Source organism: Frieseomelitta varia, unplaced genomic scaffold, assembly GCF_011392965.1.
Source record: "Frieseomelitta varia isolate USP_RPSP 00005682 unplaced genomic scaffold, Fvar_1.2 scaffold_564, whole genome shotgun sequence".
In the NCBI taxonomy this organism is placed as follows: Eukaryota; Metazoa; Arthropoda; class Insecta; order Hymenoptera; family Apidae; genus Frieseomelitta; species Frieseomelitta varia.
In genome coordinates, this window is record NW_025110328.1 from 363,802 (window position 1) to 385,775 (window position 21,974).

Below are 21,974 nucleotides of genomic sequence, written 5' to 3' on the forward strand. Positions count from 1 at the left end.
AAAGTTGACATAATTTAAATTATTCATTTATTTGGAAAATCTGGCAACGTAATGTTCCTTGATATTAATATCATTAATTTCACGTAATCTATTACGTTGTGCCATACTTTTTAATTCGTTTACAAAATTTTGTAAATTTTCATTTCGTGATTCTACTAGATATTTTTTTAGTTCTACCAACATGATTCCTTTTTCTTTGAGTAATGGTACAAGATTAGATAATTGTTCCACCATGTTATGAGCTATCCAAATAAAATCAAATCTACCAATATATTCAGTTTTATGTTTAGAAGTTGACAAAAATGTAATTGGATGGAAAATTATCTGAAAGTACAATATAGATTATTAAATTTATGAATCTAATTTTATAATTTATAAACAATAATAATATAATAATTTATATTACTTTGTGATTTTTGACATTTTTCCAAGATATATTGCTTTTATATTTATTTTTGCCTTTTTTCCATAATTCTTGCTTCATTTCTTTATTTGGTGTTTCAATTACTAATGTTCCATTTAGAATAGAAGAATCTCTATGTGCTGCAATGATTTCTTCACACATTGATTTTTGATTCATGATTTCATACATACATTTCATAATTTCTCTTTCAGCTATATCAGTTGCTCTACATCTATTATAAATATAAATTTTACTGTATTATTTTTAATATTGCAATATCGATATCGTAATGATATACAAATTTAAAATACATCTTATCATTATTTCTTTCTTCTTGTAGAGTCCAACAGAAGAAAGGACCATTTGTAATATCTCCTGAATAAGTATAATGTACATATCCAGAATTATATTGCATTATATTGTTCAATAATGTTGGATTACTTCTAATAGGTTCACCTTCTAACCAACTGAATGCAATTCCATTATTCCTCCAAAATCTCATTAAAATTAAAATTATAACTTATTAAGTTGTAAAAATATACTAATACAATAAAATATTTTATCATTTAGTAAACATACCTATATTCTTGTAATGTTAAGTTTGAAATACCTCTAGATTTTAAAATCATGTGATAATCCCAATCAAAAACACCTTCCCGATAATCATATCTTGTTTTTAATGATTTTCTAATTCTTTGATCCCAATACTCCAAAATAGGAATATTATTACATATGGCATATTCCCAATATCTTGAAATATATATATATATATATATATATATATATATATATAAGAAATAAACAAATATGTATATATATATACATATGTGTTTATTTATTTCTTTTATGTATATATATATATATATGAAATAAAGAATAAGAAAATAAAGAAAAATTTACACTTTAAAATTTTGTACATGAACTCACTTAAAGATCGCTTGTAACTGATCTCTATCCTTATACATAAATTGTTCCAAATTTAACCAGGGACAATCAATTGTAGTTGTTACTATATCTGACAATTGTTTGGATGACTTTATCAAATACTTAGCTGTTGCAGGTCTTATTAGTGTATTTCCAAATATCTCTAAGTAATATCGAGTTGCTTCTTGCAATCCTTTAATATGTTTTAGTTTTTTTTTATCATAAAAATATGATATAATGCATATTTTGAGATTAAATATACATACCCAAATTTGTTTCTAAACAAGTATTTAATAAAAGAATAGATCTAGCAACTTGTTCCAATGTTGATTCAATTACATTATATATAATAATGCGATCATTATATAAATAAGATGATGCTAATGTCTTCAAAATATGTCTTGCATCACTAGCACCTACAATTAATACCTCGAGATATTCATCTGCATAATTAATTTCGTGTTTGTTAATTTCGGACTGTATATCTAATGCTGGACTATATCCCCACCACATGTTATTAAAATTGTAACCTTTAAAGTATTAAATTATAAACTTCAAAATAATTGATAAACACTAGAATACCGATATTATTGTTGCTACGTAAAGATTTTAAGATACATTACTTCCATGGTAACATCATGGTTATATGTACAGGTACATTTAAGTTCCTCCACTGTATATAAAAGTTTAATAATGTATCTTATTTTTCATAAAATAATTATTTTATATTTATTTAATTTTTTGTAGCTGTATGTAATGTATATGTTAATATATATGTATGGATACCTACATATATATAAAATAAAATAAAGGATTAATATGTATTATATCAAAATTAAAAGTCATGAATTTATATAATAAAAAGTTATAAGCAATTTTAATGACGTATCGTCTGATAGATTTATAAAACCATTTATTTTACTCTTATAATATAGATTCTGCGACACAGATAAAAATAACACCTTCTTAAATCTTGCTCCTGCAAGAGATTTTTATAAACATATTTATATTAACTCGATGCATACAATAACTCATTTATCCCGTTTTTTTTGAGCCCGTTTGTTGCCACACCGTTGTAAAATATCTGTGATAGGTCCTTTATGCTGAAATATAGCAATAAGTTGCGTACGTGCTTCACTCATTCCTTCGCTAATTAAACTACTACGTTGCATATTTCCTTTAATCAATTCATTTACACGTTCAAGACCATCATCTTGTCTATTCCTGACATTTTGCTGTGATTCAAGCATGGTTAATGTTGTTTTCAGTTTTTCATGTACCTATAAAAATTTCAGTTTATATTATTACTTGAAGACTACGTTTACATAAAATATACATATGTATATTTTACATCAGTCTACTATAAATTTACTTGTTTCTCAAGATCAGCAATATCTTCCATTTGCGCAGTAAGATGATATACTTTCCAACCATTTAATTTCTGTAATACATGTTTCTGTTGGGCTATTTCTGCAACTGTGGGCCGTCTTTCTTCACGAGGCCTAACCTCGCTTGGCCTTCTATAATGATGAAGTCTACTGCTCCATCTATTTTTCCAAGAAGGTCCTGCAAAATCGGAAATAATTTCTTTTAATATAATGATTTTCGTTATACACATATTTTTCACACTACAAACCTAATAAACTAGGTGTAGGCCGTGTTCGCATTGCAACTGTCGGTTGTTGTATAGGAGATTTAATAACATCACATTGTGTGTTTGCTGTTTGTCTTTTCTCAGATAATTTTTCTTTCGATTCTTCCTTGAGCTCCTTTTTCATTCTTTCTTCTGTAATAAATTGCATTTCTTCTTCAGTACACCTTGGTTCTGTTAATTCTACTCCAGTAAGTTGTTGTTTTCGAGGTTTTTTTCTCGGAGACATTTCTATTGTTGGATTTATAGTAATTCTAGATTGTTCAGGTTCTTCATCAAGTCCAGGTGACGATGTTGCTGAAACTGTTGTAGATCCTGAACTTTGACAACCTCCACCATCTTGGTCTCCTCTCGGTGAACATGGTGGACTCGATGTTGTAACAGGGGGTAAGGATGCTAGTACAGGAATTAAATTTTTAGCCGCACCTAAAAATTCGAAACTGTTTCATTGACTTTTTTATTAAATGCATATATATAATATTATTTAACTTATAAGTATCATACCTTTAATAGGTGAATTGTCATGATCTCTTTTTCTAAGTATACTTGGTCTTGGAGACGCATTTGTTTTAGTATGGGGTTCATCATACCCAGGTTCAACAAGTAATCTTACTGGAGTTTGACGGTATTGAGTATATGCTCCTATGTAATAACATTAAATAAACTTTGTTTCAAAAACATTGATATCAAGAAACACTAAAAAAATACCTGTGGGTTCAAAAGAATAATAGGTTGCAGTATGTGGTGGATGTAAATATTGTCCTTGAGCTGATTGAGAAGATGTTGTACTTGAATTATTATTTGCATTACTCGCAGAAGAAACTCGAAATCCGGACTGTTGATTAGTCTTGATTTGTACAGTTTGTCCGATGCTTTGTGCCTGTACTGTTTTAGCAGGTGCTGATGTAACTCTTGCAGGTGCTAAAGGTAAAGGATGTAAAGACATCCCAGTAATTCTAGCAACAGTAGTTGATGTGGGTTGTGATATTCTTGTTGTATTTGATGTACTTGCTGTTGTAGTAATTATACGTGATACTGTATTAAGACTTGACAAAGAAGTTACTGTTTGAACAACACGTGGTATTGTTTGTGATTGTGATTGTGGCTGCTGTTGCTGTTGCTGTTGTTGTACCTATCATAAAATCAATTTTAATTAATATTTAAAGCACTAATAAAGTAAAGATTTTACATTATATATAACACATATAATGAAATAACTTTGTACCTACTTGCTGTGAAGGAATTACAATTCTGCTAACAGTTCCAGTTGATGGAGTAGCAACAGTATTAATTGATAATTGTCTCCCAACTGTTGGTTGAACAGTCACTGAAGCTGAAGCAGTTACTCTATTTGCAGTTCCAATTACAGGTGCTGATACAGCTATACGATTTACAATACCTGTGGTACTTAGAGGTCTATTTGACTGATTAGGCTACAATTTGAATTCAAAATAAACATTATCTATTTCATATTCTTCTTCAACATTAGTTCACAATTTTATTTTATCAATTATAAAAAGTAATAACTTACTTGAATAGTTTGAGTCGATGATCTGTTAGATTGTGTAGTTAGTGATATATTTGATACTTGAGGAGTAGCTGGTCTGCTTTGTGTTATTGGTAATCTAGTAATACTATTGTTTGCCTGCAGAACAGGTGCTATTAATCTAGATGGGTTACTGGGAACTCCAGTAACCATTGTAGCTTGTACAGATCTTCCTTGACCTGTAGGTGTAATTAAACGAGGCTGTTGACTGGTATACACCGTTGATGGTGGTCTTGAGATTCGACTAACTGGAGGTACAGGATGCCTTTGTTGTTGCGCATATACCACTGACGTTGTTTTAGGTTGCCATTGCGGATTTGAAATAGCTGTATTTATGCTAGAAGATGTAAAAAATGATAAAAATTTCTATATTACTTCTAATTTTTATGGTATATATATATATTATTTATTAAAATATTAATTAATATAATATTCATCTATTAATATTCATCTATTATACTGACTGAAATATTTAATTTTTAGTTATATAATTAAAAAAAGGTATTAAAAAATGGCCATTTTAAAATAAACTTCTGAATGAAAAATTCTTGCAGAACTAGAAAAGATATTTTTAAAATGTGTATTTGAAATTTGATGCGAAAATTATAAAAACATAACTGCTTTTTCATGCGTTTTCAATTTTTTATATTTTATCTACTTCTTCTAACTTGCCCTAATTCTACAGGTGAATCATGTAAAGAAGAGAATAAAATGTAATACATAGAAAAGCTCACCATTGTCATTTTTTCATATTTGTACTCATGCACTTTTACAACTTATCCATTTCATTTTAGATAAATATTAAGGACTTACTTTTTGTTTTTCAAATGATATTATAATGATATCTTAAATGTCGCATAGGAATTTTTCATTTATAAGCTAATCCAAAAATGATCATTTTTTAATATTTTCTTTTCTGGAACATATAAATATATACTCCAAATAAATAATATATACCCTGGTCTTGTTGTAGGTATAGCTTGTCCTGTATTTGCTCTAACAATCGGGGTAGCTACTGTGGATCTTGGTGCAGAAATATTAGCAACTGCAGCTGGCCCTCGAGGCACATGATAAGTTGCTGGCATATTTGTCACCTGCTGTGTCTGTTGCAATAGTTGCTGAGCCTGTGGTTGATTTTGACGTTCTACTGTACTCAACATACCTGGAGAAATTATCCTTACTGTGGAACCCACTGAACAAATCTATAACAATATAATATTTAATAATATTTTTCAAAACAAAATAATGTATTTAAAAAAAATTTTTCTTTTTTACCGTTGTGGTTATCTTATTTGTTTCTGAAGTTGAAGTGGTACCAGAAGGAACTACAGGCTTCATTACAGGTAATTTTGAATTTGTATCCATTGACATTGTTTTACCTACAAGATTGGTAGACGTACCAACTGATCCTACTATGGTCTGTGTTGATTGAATATTCTGTATATTACTTTGAACAACGCTTTGCACATTTTGTATACTTTGCATAGTAGTTAGATTTTGAGCTATGCTTTGTACAGTTGTCTCCGGTAGATGTTTATCACCGCCACTCTCGACTGAGCTTAATGTTGTGTTCATATCTGTAGGTCTAAAAATTATATTTTTTAACAATTTTCATATACACATGTATAAAGAGAATAAAAATTATTTACATACAAAATCATTAATCTTTACATTTTATATTTTAGTTATTATTATTTATTGCACAGTTTCTTTCACTTTCTAAACTGGATATAAATTACAAATGATCATATATAAAACAGTCAATATTGTATAGAACTCTTTAATAAGTTTAAAGGTTATCTACTCTTATAATAATTTCACAACAATAATGAAGATAATAACAATGCTATAACGGTTAATTAATAGATAAAATAATGTTTCGTATTAATAAAAAATTAATCTACTGACAGTAAGCAATATTTTCAGAGGAGCATATATAATTAATAAAAATACGCATACCTTTATAAAAACATAACGCAGTAAGACCATTACCGATTTATTTAAACGTATACATGTGACATTTCTAAAACTTTTCTGTTTCATTGAGGTTTTATAAAAAAAAACATTTTACATTCCAAACAACAATTTTCTCTCTTTATAGCGCCCAGTGTAAGCACAATACAGTGCAGGTAGATTATTATTAGATAAATAAATGTTCTATACATTTACTATGTTTTTCATTGTATAGGAACATTTTATTTAGTCAAACAACTGTGAATGAAAATAAATGTATAATTATAAGAAATTAAATAAATAATAAGTATGTTTAAGAACATTATATATATATCAGAATACAATATATTGTGTTCTACATATTTTTGTATACAACAACAAATAACAGTTTCATAAAGAAAGTCACTATTAAAGATATTTAGTGATTTTTATTCTGAACACAAATTTGGTTAAATTACAATAGCTATAACACAAATAGAATAAATTCAGTATTTAGTACAGATATTTATTTTTGATGTGAATAGTTGTTCAGAAAGTTTTTTTTCATGTTACAATTATAATAAAATAAATTAACTGTATTTCTATCCTTCCTCCTTCGTTGTAATTGAATCAATGGTAACCGTCAGTATATGTCTTTTATTATACATTATAAAAAAGTCACTGTAAATAGTATATATCATGTACGAAATACTTTTATTTGTAATTTCAAGTTATTATACGCATAAATACGAAAATTTAAAATAAATATTAATAAATTAATTGAAGATTTCTTACAATGCATAGAATGATAAAATATGTGTTCTGTTACAAAGAACATTGTTTCGCGATTTCATCTTTTGTAATAAATTACAATTATTTTTTAAAAAGTATTACACAAATATTTACTTCAACAAAATTTGGTCTACATTCTGTAAATTAATTTGCATGTAAATTGTAGAAATTAATAAAATCTTAAGAATCTGTGAAACCTTACATATTTATGTGTTATATTTATGAAAATTTATACGTTTGTATAAATTACACAGCAAAATATAACATTTCTTTTTTCAAATTTTTTAAAGTTTTTACAAATACATTCCTGTGGTGTACGTATGTATATGTATATATTATATTATATATACGACATATTTATGTAGGAAAAAAATATATAAAAGGTCAGTTTTCTTAATGTCTTACGTAGTGACTATAATTTGAAATGTTAGAAAGGTTTTTTAAAGATAAATAAAATAGACGAGAAAATTATAGAGAAGTTTTTATTGCGTTACGTTTCATCCACCCTTTCCTACTTAAGGACCTTGTAGAAGGAGTAGGGAGATGCACCAATCCGGACCCGTTTACTTTTATTCCCCTACCCGCAACTTCTGTAATTCCATTTTCAAACGCATCATTCCTTCACACTGTCTTGTGATTCCGTTGCTGGTTTAGTCCGTGTAGTTGCTTCCTCATCGAATTTCATTGAAGCGTTTTTTTTTTTTTTCATTCACAATCCACATTTCGGCAAGTCTAAACGTCAGGATAGAAAATGGATTTGTTCGATGGCCTTGGATGGGTTTGAATTCAGTCCACGTTTTTTAATTTTATTCGTGACTAGATCCACACTCATCCACGGAAATCGAGCTGATGTTCAGAGACGATCTTCAAGTTTGAACCTGTTCGTTGCACTTAAAAAGAAAAATACTGTTCAAATTTTGCCAACGAGCTTTGTGTTTTATTATAAATAGTTTATAGAAATTAACAAAGTAAACAAAAAAGAAAACGTTAAGATAATAATTATCGTTATATTTGATAAACAACTTTCTCATTACTTTCACACTATTGTAATATATTTAAAAAGAAAGAAGTTCTTTGTTTTGTCTGTCTTACTTTGTATCTGTCTTGTTTCATGTAGAAATGAATTTCTGTATATTGATTGTTTACAGTCTTTATCTTAAAATTATTTTAATATATAGTTCTCGCGTAAAATTAAAAAATGTAGAAAAAATATTTAAATTTCAAGCTAATAACTACAGGATTTCTTTTAGTTTTTTTTTTTGTTTAAATACCTGTAGTATTTTTCCTCCAATTTTTTTTCAGTGGCAGTGATAATTTTGTTGCTCTTAACCTGCTCCTCATATTCATTCTATCTCTTTTTATCCATTTTTTCCTTTTACAGTTTAATAGTCCTTTCAACATAAGTGTAAAAACTTGTCTTTATCCTTTTTTTTTCTATATCCAAATTATTTCTACTTTTGAATATATAATTCAAGAATATTATTAATTTTGTATAATTTTATAATTCACACTACATTTTTAAATGTAATATTTTATTTCTTTATCATTCTTTTTAAATTTCTTAATCAAAATATTTTATGTATGTTTAATCATTATAAATGAAAATAAAATAATATTAAATATAAATTAGTTGTAACAAGTTATAATTTTCTCATTGTGCACTTCATATAACATTATATTTGTTATTACTTAATATAAGTAAGGAACTGGATATTTACACGAAATGAATATTTTTTTCCTGTCCTAAATATGTAATATAAATCATATGCATTTATTATAATAAATTGTTTAAAAATAAATATAAATAAATAATAAACTGTATGTATATATGTATGTGTATTATTTCTCAATTGTTGTATTATTAAAAAAATGATTTTTACTCTAAAAAAACTTAAAAATATGTGACATAAATAAAGACTTGAAATTTTAATTAATTTTTGACAAACATTTGCTAAATATTTTACTTTATGTTATAAATATGTCCAAATTATAATATTGTATATTATACAAAATGAAATTTTTCCTTTTTGCAATGTTTATGGTATACATCAGGTACTTTGAGATTCTAGACTTAATTGTGCTATACAAGTATGCTCATCTTGATTCTCCTCATCATAACATATATCAGAGTTTGAACGCATTTCCTCTATTGCTCTTTTAATCTGAATTTGTAATTGACTGGCAATTTTTCGTACTGCCATATAGTTTTGTTTTATTTGTTTTATCCATGACAATAAACTTTTCCATGGAGCAACGCTTGTATGACCAAGATAAAGTTCTTTCCATAATTGAATACTAACAGGTGCAACGCTAGGCCAAATAACTCCTGAGTTTGGTTCATACAGAGGATTCAACCATTTTTCCAATATTTCTGGTTGATTTATATATGACCATAAACTACACGTTCGTTCGGATAATCGAAGTTTAACTCTCTCTGCTTCTGAATCACCTGAAAGTATTATATATAAATATTTCAAATATTAAAATTAAATACTAAAATAAATATAGTAGTATTATATATAAATACCCAAAAATGTTCCGTAATTAGAAAAATATGCATGATTGTACAATTCAATCAATAATTCTACTGTATATTCAAAACTAAATTGAAATTGGTAATGAAGTTGGTAAAGACAGTCAAGAAAAAGAAGAAAAGTCGGGGCATGCGTTGAACTTTGCGAATTTGATGGATGATATGGCCCATAACGTGTACGACTAAAAAATTGATGACCAGCTTGTATCCATTCACGTTCGATTAAAGCTTGGAGACCACGTACTGTTCTACAATCAGGATTTAATATTGCTTGTGCTAAACTGGTTACCACTAAAGTAGAATCTCTACCAGCACTACCTGGAATATCATTTCCTGTCAATACCTCAAAGAATAGCAATATTTTTACTTGATGATATATTTGAATTTTTTTGATCGTTTTATTGATTACATACCATGAACTAATACAGCTGCAACTTCTTGATGGAGACACTGAGCAGTTACACAAGCAGCATTTAAAGCACTTTGTATAGCAGATAACCACCCACTGTTATCAAGTTTCGAGATCCATTGAGAAGTAGAACATGTTATATCATTACAAGCTTCTATCAATTTAAAAAAACTATCTGCTAATTCATGAGGTCGCGGAACCACTTTGTGTACTTTCCGCCACTGCGGATAGGCAGCATCTATTTCTGTACCACCACCCTTAGCTCTAGAACTTTGAGCTTGACTAATAGATCTTGTATCTATTATATAACTATAATATTAACAAATGTAATTATTTATTGATTAAATGAAAATAATGTAACTTTATTATTATTAAACACAATAATTGATATTAATCATACTTTAAAATAATTATTAAAATCATAGTTTAAAATTATTCTCATTAATTATTGTAAATGTGGACTTTGTCACTGATTACAGTGAACTCGAAATATGTTATTTAGGCGAGCATTCTGAACATTTTTTTCTTACGCATGTAATCACCGCTCAATTTAGTTTTGGAGATACTCATAATTGTATTTCAATATTATGTATTTTTTGAAGCTTTGATATAGATTAAAATTACGTTGAAGTTAAATTTAAATTATACCTTAATTTAATAAAGAAAAAAGAAAAATTAGAATTTATAATAACTGTTTGAACATGGTTTTGGGCTAGATAAATTCTTGGCTGGCGAAAACCAGCCAGATCAACATTGTGAACATTTTGAAATGATTCAAAGAAACAAATAATTCTTAATAAAAGAAGTTGCCAGTAAGAATATACAGCCAAGAAATAAAAAAAAAGGAAAGGAACACAATTAAAACTTAACTCAAATTAAAAAAAAAAAAAAGAATAGAAGAATAAAGTTAACAGAGTCATGTTCCTAATAATATATTTCAAGCTCATTAAAATGAGTAGGAAAATCCACACTATAATTCAGCAATAATTCCTGTATTATGATTGTGCTATAATAAATAATAATATGTGTATGCTGATTATGAAAATTTCTAATGTAGTATACATATATTATTTACCCACGTCTTCCTGGCCCTAACACTGCATTTAATAATCTTTCATCTTCCTTGCATCTCTTATTTGTGCCACACATTGGTTGACTACTTCTTAACAAGATACTCTGTAACATTGGTTAGTTATATTATAATAATGGAAATACATATTTAACTATTGTATTATATTTATATTATAGTATTACACACTCCTCCTTCGTGTCTATAACATAAAACTGGAAATCGTCCACCATCTCTAAAATTGGCAGATGATATTATAATTTTATCTTCTATCTGACGTGGTACTATAACAGCAGAAGGATAAGAATTGCAAACTTTATAGTCTTTATTTAAATAACTTATACGCCATTCATCTGCATAAGCAGTTAACAATCTGGACCATTCTGATACTGGAGTAAACGCAGTCCATCCATCTTCTATTTGAATAATAGTGTTATTAGTAGCTTGTGGTCTATTAAAAAAAGGATACTGTAAAGTTTGCTCTGTGGTAAAGAAAAGAATAAGAATTATCACAAAATATATATGAATACATTTTTATAAAAATCAAAATAATATTATATATTTCACCTTGTGAAGTTAGCATCTCTATAGAGAGTGCAACATTCGTTAAGTCATCTGTTGAATTGATATCTAATTGAAGAATATGAAAATCTTTACATTTTAATATAATGCTACCACCAGGACTCTGGGCATTTAATTTCTTTTCTATCAGGTCAATACTTCTATATAATAACTGAAAAACATTGAGAAAATATACAACATGAATTGATTTAACAAATAATACTACAGTAATTTTCATCATTAGATTGTACCCAAAGCTCTTGACCATTGTCTTGTCGCGAAGACCAAAGAAGATGGTGACTACTAATACATAGTCTTCCATCTATACTTTTACCATTTCCATCACTTTTATCTACTAATACAACATTATCAAGTTTTGGAATAAGTATCAGGTCGCCAAGTTCCATTATACGTTTCGAGCGGATATTATTAACGTTAATTATGAACAGAAATAAATATAATTGATGTTGACAATCTACATAACCTAACGTTATTGTATTTACATAATCATCACTGAAAAATTTTATTTTTTCACTTATAATTGTAAACACTTATAATTATAAGTAAATTTAGAAAAAAATTTGTTAAATATTTCTCGAATTCTGTAAAAACAGAACTTCTGTTTATATTTTATACACTGATATTTCGTATATTCGATATTGCGTATATTCGAAAAGATGTACTATTAATCGTTACACTTTTGTGTAGGTTTTTTATATTTCATGCTATTATCAGTAAATTCAATAAATTTTGCTCTCTTTAGACATGTATATTACCACAGACGAAGTATAGGAAAGATATGACACCCAATGCATTTTTGTCACATGGTCGTAGGTCGTAGCACAGACGAAGTATAGAAAAGACATGACATCCAATGCATTTTTGTGTCACATGGTCATAGATCGCTACAAGGTATAGGATAAACATTTTCACTTCAGAATATAGACAAAATATCTTCATTTTAGACATCGATTTCATGTCCCATGATCTGATTACCATAGTAAAAAAAAATCACTATTTTTTTAGCGTACTCTATGCACAACAGGGAACTGGAGAACTACATCAAATAAAACGGTCGAAGTTAGTCAAGTAGTGAATGCGCCACAAACATGATTTTTGAAACCTAGTACCACAGACGAGGTACTTTTTCAGACGTGGTATTTTTTCATGATAAAAATATAAATATTGCATTTAAAAACAATTACATACAAAGGTACTAATAATAAATGTTAAAAAGCCAACGTACTATTGATGACATAAAAACAATTAAAAATAATTATTTATTAAAAATCCTGTTCTTATAATTTTAAATTTAAAATATGTTATATATATATATATTTTTTTTTTTCCTTTATTTCAATTGGCGAGCTAGATCATACAAAGTAGTATCTTTATAAGTAAAACAATTTTCACAGTAAGAATCTTCATGCAATTAATTTAAAAAGCATACGATATTATAAGCAGATCATTTCTTCCAGCCAATTGTTTCTTGACGAATAGAACAATATTAGACATGACAAAATCCTCTTGTACTTCAACAATTCTGCTTTGAATAAGAAATCTGAAATCTATCCCTTTAAATATATTGTTAGAAATTCGTCATGCTATGAATCTAATGTAAGATTCAGTCAATCAAAAAAAGATATATAAACGCGACGAAAACAGCTCACGCACAATATTTTTATATCAGGAAGTTATTGAATGTTATCTTAATTTTATTTTTTTCTACTAACAGTCTGTGAAATTGTAAAGTAGTTAGCATTAGTGGTCTTTATTTCGCGTGTGGATTTCAGTTTCAAGAATCTGAATCTCAGTTTATTGTGTCATTCTATTACAAATATTAGCCGTCAGATTTAATTCAGATTCAGACTTAATTACCTAATTTATAATGTTATTTACACAATAATTTATAACGCAATTTTAGATAATTTTTAACAATAAATAACATCAAACGTGAGTCATTGAGTTCGTTTCAACAAATGTCAAAAAGAAAAATATAAAGTTCCATTTCATTTAATCTTAAAATTTCCCCTATCACTCGATCTGTAAAAATATAATTTGCATCACATAATGTGTACCAAATTTGTAAAAATATTTCTTTAGTTGATTTTGCGAGATATATAAAAATATATGCCGTATATATGTTTGTATTTTTCATTAAATCTTTATGAAATATTAAAGATTTATATTAAATAAATAACAAAGTTTTGTTATTTGTTATTATCATAATATTCATAGGCAAAATAGTTTATAGAAAAATTTCGAATATTTTAACAATTTAACAAGTAATTTTTAATGAATTATAGAATTTATGTTATTTGTCACAACCAATGTACTGTATTATTATAATAAAATTGTAAAAAATTTAACATAAATTTAAATATATAAGCAAACGAGGAAATATAATAATTTTAATATTTTAATATTAATAATAATTTAAAATAGTTGAAAATTTAGTTAGTTAAAAATTGTTTTTAATAATGTTTAATACAACATAAATTATTTGTACATAAAACCATGTATTAATAATTTAAAAATTTTTATTTACTATATTTAAAAAAGTTGTGATCCGTGAAACATAGATAGTATATCTCTTTCTGATATACAATAGAATGATTTCGGTTAGTTATTAGCTTCACATTTCGGTATTAAAAGTTTGACAACACTGTAATGGGTCTTAGTATGTGGATATTTCACGGGCCATAAAAGTCCGTATGCAATGTCTATTCATATACTTCGTCTGTTACTTCGTCTGTGAAACATGGTTTTCTATACATTTAATTACAAACATAACCGAAGGATGGAGACACTAGTGGGTTAGGAGTCTAGTACATTGGAGGGCTTAAAGAATGTTCACGCTTTTGATTCAATGTCGTGTTTGTAAGTGATATATTTCGCTTATTTTTGTTGTTTGGGATTTAAAAGTGATTTAGTTGACTTATTGGCTATGTTTCAAAAGTTCTAAGAATCATTGAAGCTATCCTTATTAATTTTATTCTTGTATTCATGTGTGAATTCTATGGTAATCGTTTTGTATGCATATATAGTAGTGAGTATATTTAAAAACCCCTTCATCTTATTATTATATTACATATTATATTCTATCATAATGCTGTTAATCGATGCAATACAATAATATTATTGGAGCTATATTAATTATTCTTATTTATTTATTATATATAAATGTTTCAACTTAATTTAAATACTTCATTTATATATACTACATAAATATTATAGAAATAAATAGACAAAAAGATATTGACAATCTATTAATTTGGCAGTTAAAAGAGCGATCACAAAACAGGATATTGGTAAATATTTTTCATTATTGAAGCTTTTTTATCTCTTATTCTATTCCTTAAAATTTTTTATTTTCTTTCATAAATATTTCTAGCTCATATTTACTAAATATTATATTTTACTTTTCTATAGTAATTCTTTAATGTTACATACTGCATTTTATTATAACTATTATTTTATTATTTAATTATGACATATAGAATTATTTTTAAATCAATTTCATGAAAAAAATTTTTTTAAATATATAAATAATCTCTCATATCTATAAAGATTATTAATTATTGTTTTCAATATTGTTTAAGTAAACATGTGTTCAATTAAATGCCTATAATAAGTGAAAATGACATCAATAGAGGCACGGAAAGATTCTGTAAGTTCTTTGCATCTACAAAATTCAGCTGAATCACAAAAAGAAAATTCGCAATTAACAAATATTCAAAACGGAGAAAATCTTGTTGACACAAATAAAGTAGTCACTACAGATATAAAAGACAATAAAGATGCACAAAATATTACAAATTCTGATCAGAAAAAAGGGAAAAATGAGGAGATGATTATTGTAGAAAATAATAAAAAAGTAAAATGTAATATGAATAAAATAGAACATAGGCAGAATGCAGAAAAGTTGGATGCAATTTCTTCGGTTTCTGACAATGAACTTAAGACAAATAAAAATGAAAATGTAAAAGAAACTACATCTAAAAGTGGAGCTAATTTAAAGAGGACAAGACGAAATATTAGGTAAGTGCAGACAATATTTATTTTTACAGTTAAAGTTTTTTTTAATTTCATTTTATTTGTAAATAAGCCTAATACAAAAAATTAAGATTTTAAACACTAAAATTATAATGTTCCACAAAGTAATGAATTAAAAAGTCAAGTTTATTTTTTAGTACACAAGAAACAGATATAGCCCTAGATGAAAGTAATTCAAAAAATAAACGAAAAAAAAAAAATGTAAATGATAAATTTTGTTGGCGATGTCACAAAGAATCTGTAGAAGCACATTGTAGTGCTTGTCCTAGATCATGGCATCGGAAATGTATAGGAATGCAACAATCAATTATTCAAAATTGGATATGTGGAGAATGTGCAGCTATTTTGCAAGCAGAAAATGCAGAAACACGTTCTACAGCTATGGCACAGCTATCGGTTGATCAATTATGCTTGCTACTGAAACATGTAGTTGAGAGAATGAGAGAATATCCTGGTGTATGTATTAATTTTTTATTCGTATTAATTTGCATTGTATTCTTTTAGTAAAATTGACTTTAAGTATTTTGGTCATAGTCAGAACCATTTTGGAAACCGGTAGAATTGTCTGAAGCTCCAAATTATTTAGATTATGTAGTCAAACCAATGGATTTAAGTCTTTTAGAATCAAATGTTCAGTCTAAATTATATGGTAGTACAGATGCTTTCATGGCTGATGCCAAATGGATACAACACAATTGCATTGTGTTTAATACATGTATGTGTATGATAAATATAAATTAATATAAATTAATATTAAATTAAATTAATTAGGAAAATAATATTAATAGGCTTTATTTAAATTAAATTATACAGGTGGTGGTGTATATACTGATACATCTAAATTAACGAATGCTGCAAAACAGATTATTAAATTAGTACGTCAAGAAGTATCAGAAATTGAAGCCTGTCCTGATTGTTATGCTCATGGTAGAAATTTACCAAGACCACATCCAGCATGGTTTATTGAACCCTGTCGTCATCCTCATCCACTTGTATGGGCAAAGTTAAAAGGCTTTCCATTTTGGCCTGCTAAAGCTATGCCTCGAATTAATTCTCAAGGTTTTATCGATGTGCGATTTTTTGGTGAACACGATCGAGCATGGGTTTCTCCACGAGATTTATATTTATATTCAGAAGAACCACCTGTTCCATTACCAAGAAAGAGAAAATTAGATATGGAAGAATGTGTTAACGAAATTACTCGTCACTGTCGAAAGCTAGAGCTTGTATTTGGTAAATTTAAATTTGCACCTCCTAGAGTGCAATACAATCCTCATGACCCAATGCAAATAAAATTAATGTTACCCAATTATGATCCTCTTCATTCTAATAATTGTACATCTTCACAACATTTGACTCCTAAAAAGACACCATTTGTTAAAAAGCGAATGCACATTAAAACTAATCTGCAAATAGATTCTGAGCAAGTAAACAATTCCGATATTGGAAATAAAATGTCAATTAAATTTAATTCAATTAACAAAGGAAACAAAATTGAAAATAAATCATCTAAAGTAGAACAAGAACCTGATCATTTTCATGAAACTGAATCAGTTACAATTACAAGCAACAATTTAAGTAAATTAATAAAAAAAGTAGTTAAAGAGGATGTACAACCAGATAAAAATTTATCAGCAAATTTGGAGAAGGAGATAAAAGAAGATATAAGCAAGCCAAGTACAAGTAAAACTAATACTAATAATATAAGTGATGAAAACAGTAATGCAATAAAGTATGACACAAAAGAATCAAATTTTGCAATGCTGAAACAAGGTAATAATTTTGAAAATGCAACAAACAATAATACAAAATCTTTGGAGAATTCATCCTTGCAAGTAGTAGCATCTTCAAAAAAGCATGTGGCAAGAGATATTCACATACCCAAACAGGAACTTCCCTTTAAAACGAATATAAATAAAGGAGGAGTCGGTCAAAAGAATAATTTTAAAAATAATGAAAATACAGAAAAAATTTATAAACCAAAGACTAGAATAGTCGATAAAATGAATGCAGAGAAAGCTTTAAAATTTTCTACAACAGAACGAAGTCAGAATATAATAAACTCGATAATATCAATGAAACAGCAAAATAATTCGACAACATTAAAAAATGGTTCTAAAAATGATAACAGTAATTTAACAGCATCATCCATTTCAATAATGACTAATAAAACATCAGTTAATGCTGATATTAATGGTGATATTGATATTCATAGGAAAAATGCTGCAGATAAATCTATTGTATTGCCTTCCGTAAATGATGATATGTCTAATGTAAAAAAAAGTATTGAGAAAACTATTGAAGAGAGAAAAAAAAGCGATACTTTAGTTCAAGTTCAACAAACTTCCAGAGACTCGTCAAGAACAAAGGATCAAGAAATAAAGGAAAGTAAAGCTAGAAAATCATTTCCTAATAAGACTCGTAATTATCCACAACTCGTTCCTCATTCATCGACAAATATATCCAGTTCCGTGGAAGCTATTCATCGAACTGAAAATTGTATTGAGTACCAAATGTTACCACCAGAAGCAGGTCCTATTAGTGCTCGTTTATATCATGATGCTCAAAATTTAACTAAAAAAATGGCTAAATTAATGGAAGAAGCATATAAGGAGGCAGTTCAAGAAAATAGAAATTGCGAGAGCCACACTGTGTCTGAAAATCACCAGGCTACAGTACATTTTCTAAAATTACAAATAGAACGGATGAGATGGCAACATCAACAACAGTTAGCAGAATTAAAACACAATACTGGTATGTACAACTTTGTATGTCATTTTATTTTACATTTTATTATGCTTGCTTATAAATAAGGATTACATGCATATTTTATAAATGTTATTTTTATTATAGATAGGATATTACGAGAAATGAAAGCAAGCTTAGAAGCCGAACGATTACGTGCTGTTGAGGAAACTCGTAGAGAAGTTGAAAAAGAGAAGTTACGATGTATTGAAGAAATCAAACGTAAACAATGGTGTGCAATGTGTGGTAGAGAAGCATTATTTTACTGTTGTTGGAACACTGCATATTGTGATTATCCTTGCCAACAATCACATTGGCCAATGCATATGAGGACATGTGCTCAAAAGCCTTCATTTGCTACTATTATTACTAGTTCTTCAAATTCAAATCAACAGCAGGTGATGCCCAGACTTATGATAAATACAAAGCATGTGACATCAAATATGTGGAGGGCCTAGAGTACACATTAGTGTAAGTCCCTGAAATCGAAGCCGTTTAATAAATTATATACAGGTATCTCTGTGTCGATAGTACAAGCGAAAAGGAGGTAATTCTACATGAAAAAATAAGTCGAAAATAAAGAATAAAATTGTTTGAGGCTTCGTTTTTGAGTAAATCAGTTTTTTCGAGTACGCCTGCACTTAACAAGGACCTGAATGAATTTGCAGATGGTATGTTATTTACAAACAGCATCAATATTATTCGTAATGTTGATTAGTTATTAATACCTGTTTACTTAGAATAAATTTAGAAATGATTTTCGACTTATTTTTTCCTGTAAAATCACCTCTTCGTTTGTACTATTAACACAGAGACATCCGTATACGCTATCATTAAATGCACGTGTACTCGGAGAATATTCGAATATTCCGATTTACTCGAAAACAAAATCTGAAACGAAAAAATTTTATTCTTTATTTTTTACTTATTTTTTCATTAGAATCATCTCCATTTATCTTGTTCTATCGACGCGGGGACACCCTGTATATACTTATTCTTTAAATTTTAGCAATATGGTTGTATTTTTTATTACGTAACTTTTCGTAATTTATATTTACATATATGTAAATGTTATTAATATGACATTACATAGAACAAACTGGTATTTTAGACATAAATTTTTTGTAATGTAAAAATGCAAATAATTTAAAATAAAGAACATATATTTAAGGAGTAATGTTTGCTCCAATAATTATTTTACATAAAAATAACATTTTACTTTTATATGTATTAATTAAAGATAATTTAGTATATATCTGTTGAGCATTTCATATTTTAATTAACATAGAAATTAATATTGATATTTTAATTGAACATTTAATTAATGTATTAACTTACACTAAATATGTCTTTGGCCCCTTCATAGCTTCTCTACCTTCATTTCTCTAAGTTTCAAACAAATTCCTCTATATTTTTCAGAATCATAATATTAAAATAAATAGTCTTACTAATAGGACATACGAATTGCCTCATAATAAACTAAATGAGATTTCAGCATCACTAACTTTGTGTTTTTCTGAAACTGAAGGTGATGGAAATTCGTCATAGTATATATATAATATGTATGTGTGTATATATTTATATAAAATATATAAACATACATATAATATAATATGAATTGATATATATACACATGAAATATAAATAGATATTATATATATATATAAAGATTTCTGTCTGTATCAATATATATATAAATGTATATTTATAGAAACTTTTAATATATAAGAAAAATTAAGGAAAAATCATTTTATATCATGTATTAAGAATATGTAAAAAAGAAAAAAAAATGAAATGAAGTAAATATAGTATTTGTATTTCATTTTACACAAATATGAAGAATTATCTGTTCTGTATAAAGAATTGAAATAAATGAAAATGTTATATATAGTATGGTATAAATAATTTTATGTATTTGGAAATTAATGTTACATTTGGGAAATTGTGATTGTTCATTTTCTTACTATACATTTAAAGAAAATGTAAAAAGTGCCCATCCACATTTGTAAAAAATATGTACATATAACCAAGTTATTTATGTGTAATCATGTTTCATTTCATTCCATTCTTTGTGATCAAATTGTCAAAGAGTATTTTTACGATTTAAGATAATGTAATATTGAACTATTTGTCATTTTTAAACTTTTTCTCATCTATATCTTTTAAATAATTAATTCTGTAAATTCAATGGCTATGTAATTTTGAATGACTGGTCATACTTCAATATCTGATTTAAATATAATATGAAAGAAAGTAAACTCTGACATAAATATCATTAGTGATTCATAAACTGTATATATTATACTTAATAACTCATGATCATATGTAAACGAATATTCTTAAATGATTTATTAAATAATAAAATATCTGATTATTTATTTAAATAAGTTTTCTTTAAACACACGCATGTACAAATTAAATTTTTTGAATGAGTTGTATATAGCAAGCATGCAACTTACTATATTAATTTTGTACTGTCATATCAATATTTGCGTCATTCGATGCTTTTTTCCGATATCAAATAAATATTGTAATTAAAAATATTCAATATTGAAATAAAAATACTTATGTATACACAGATATGTATTCGTATTTATTTAAGTACAAGTAAATGCATCCTTAAATGCAAGGTAGAGATATTGATTTATTATAACATTGCTATTAAGTACTATCATTTATAGCTTGAAAAATAAATCTCAAACGACATTTTTATATATGAACTTTTCTCATCATTATATATTTTGATATTTAGAATCGAGCATATCCCTTCCATACGGAGGATGAAAGTATTCGCATATTTGATGAAAAATTGTCTAAATTTTAAACTGTTATAAGTTTATAAAAAAACAGTCATATAATACAATTTGTGTTATTTACAAATAAAGCTCACACTTTGACAGTCTTACGTTACTTTTTTCAAAAATATTTTTCAATTTTGCGATAAGTCAGAAAACAAGGATACTTTTGTCTTTGAAAATTGTAGAAATTCGGATGCTTTTAAAAATGTTAAATTTTTTTCACAACTATCTACTGTCTTGAAGATTGAAGTCTTCTTTTTCCAACGAGCTTTCAAAACTGTATGATTTTTTCTCGCTATTTTATTGAACTTTGAACATTACATTAGGCTTAAATGGCAGAATATTAGGATTTCTTGAATTTTTGTCATTTAACTCTGATGTTCAAGATTCAATAAAATGTTCAAAAAGTATAGTAAGTTTCAAAGGATTGATGTGAAAGAACGTTGATTTTCGAGATCTACAGAAGATCTAGTTTTGAACAAAATTTTTCAGTAATTCTGGAAGCATTTAAATTTTTATATATGTTTTGGACAACGAAAATATCTTGCTTCTCCA

General features: G+C 27.1%; 4 protein-coding genes and 1 long non-coding RNA gene across 14 annotated transcripts; 2 read left to right on the forward strand and 3 right to left on the reverse strand.

The window, feature by feature from the left end:
• Positions 1–13: 13 nt before the first annotated feature.
• On the reverse strand, positions 14–2,055 carry LOC122533975 (dynein axonemal assembly factor 3). 3 transcript variants are annotated; one of them, XM_043664198.1, is made up of 6 exons: positions 1,594–2,055; positions 1,331–1,520; positions 983–1,153; positions 715–900; positions 407–635; positions 14–324 (listed from the first exon to the last, which is right to left on the reverse strand). In XM_043664198.1, the coding sequence occupies exons 1-6, from the start codon at positions 1,838–1,840 to the stop codon at positions 28–30; spliced, it is 1,320 nt and encodes a 439-aa protein (XP_043520133.1). In that variant the 5' UTR covers positions 1,841–2,055; the 3' UTR covers positions 14–27. The 3 variants fall into 3 exon arrangements, with proteins under 3 accessions (XP_043520133.1, XP_043520135.1, XP_043520134.1); XM_043664200.1 differs by having other exon boundaries at positions 715–870; positions 1,594–2,029; XM_043664199.1 differs by having other exon boundaries at positions 1,331–1,490; positions 1,594–2,027.
• Positions 2,056–2,223: 168 nt separating this feature from the next.
• On the reverse strand, positions 2,224–6,650 carry LOC122533972 (histone deacetylase complex subunit SAP130-A). Its single transcript, XM_043664191.1, has 10 exons — positions 6,484–6,650; positions 5,800–6,109; positions 5,482–5,726; positions 4,510–4,861; positions 4,208–4,411; positions 3,687–4,110; positions 3,483–3,620; positions 2,964–3,404; positions 2,700–2,893; positions 2,224–2,607 (listed from the first exon to the last, which is right to left on the reverse strand). The coding sequence occupies exons 2-10, from the start codon at positions 6,097–6,099 to the stop codon at positions 2,359–2,361; spliced, it is 2,547 nt and encodes an 848-aa protein (XP_043520126.1). The 5' UTR covers positions 6,100–6,109; positions 6,484–6,650; the 3' UTR covers positions 2,224–2,358.
• A 2,534-nt stretch (positions 6,651–9,184) lies between these two features.
• On the reverse strand, positions 9,185–12,410 carry LOC122533969 (myotubularin-related protein 9). Its single transcript, XM_043664190.1, has 7 exons — positions 12,072–12,410; positions 11,827–11,992; positions 11,449–11,741; positions 11,266–11,366; positions 10,195–10,499; positions 9,776–10,099; positions 9,185–9,697 (listed from the first exon to the last, which is right to left on the reverse strand). The coding sequence occupies exons 1-7, from the start codon at positions 12,225–12,227 to the stop codon at positions 9,297–9,299; spliced, it is 1,746 nt and encodes a 581-aa protein (XP_043520125.1). The 5' UTR covers positions 12,228–12,410; the 3' UTR covers positions 9,185–9,296.
• Positions 12,411–12,652: 242 nt separating this feature from the next.
• On the forward strand, positions 12,653–13,507 carry LOC122533970. 2 transcript variants are annotated; one of them, XR_006307807.1, is made up of 3 exons: positions 12,653–12,732; positions 12,847–12,977; positions 13,299–13,507. It is a non-coding gene; the product is annotated as an uncharacterized LOC122533970 (long non-coding RNA). The 2 variants fall into 2 exon arrangements; XR_006307806.1 differs by lacking the exon at positions 13,299–13,507 and having other exon boundaries at positions 12,847–13,007.
• A 1,017-nt stretch (positions 13,508–14,524) lies between these two features.
• On the forward strand, positions 14,525–20,244 carry LOC122533964 (protein kinase C-binding protein 1). 7 transcript variants are annotated; one of them, XM_043664175.1, is made up of 8 exons: positions 14,525–14,869; positions 15,058–15,131; positions 15,423–15,861; positions 16,014–16,332; positions 16,411–16,591; positions 16,690–18,630; positions 18,730–19,019; positions 20,041–20,244. In XM_043664175.1, exons 3-8 carry the CDS (start codon positions 15,461–15,463, stop codon positions 20,167–20,169), a joined length of 3,261 nt encoding a protein of 1,086 aa, XP_043520110.1. In that variant the 5' UTR covers positions 14,525–14,869; positions 15,058–15,131; positions 15,423–15,460; the 3' UTR covers positions 20,170–20,244. The 7 variants fall into 7 exon arrangements, with proteins under 7 accessions (XP_043520110.1, XP_043520111.1, XP_043520109.1 ...); XM_043664176.1 differs by having other exon boundaries at positions 15,102–15,131; XM_043664174.1 differs by having other exon boundaries at positions 14,525–14,842.
• Positions 20,245–21,974: the final 1,730 nt, after the last annotated feature.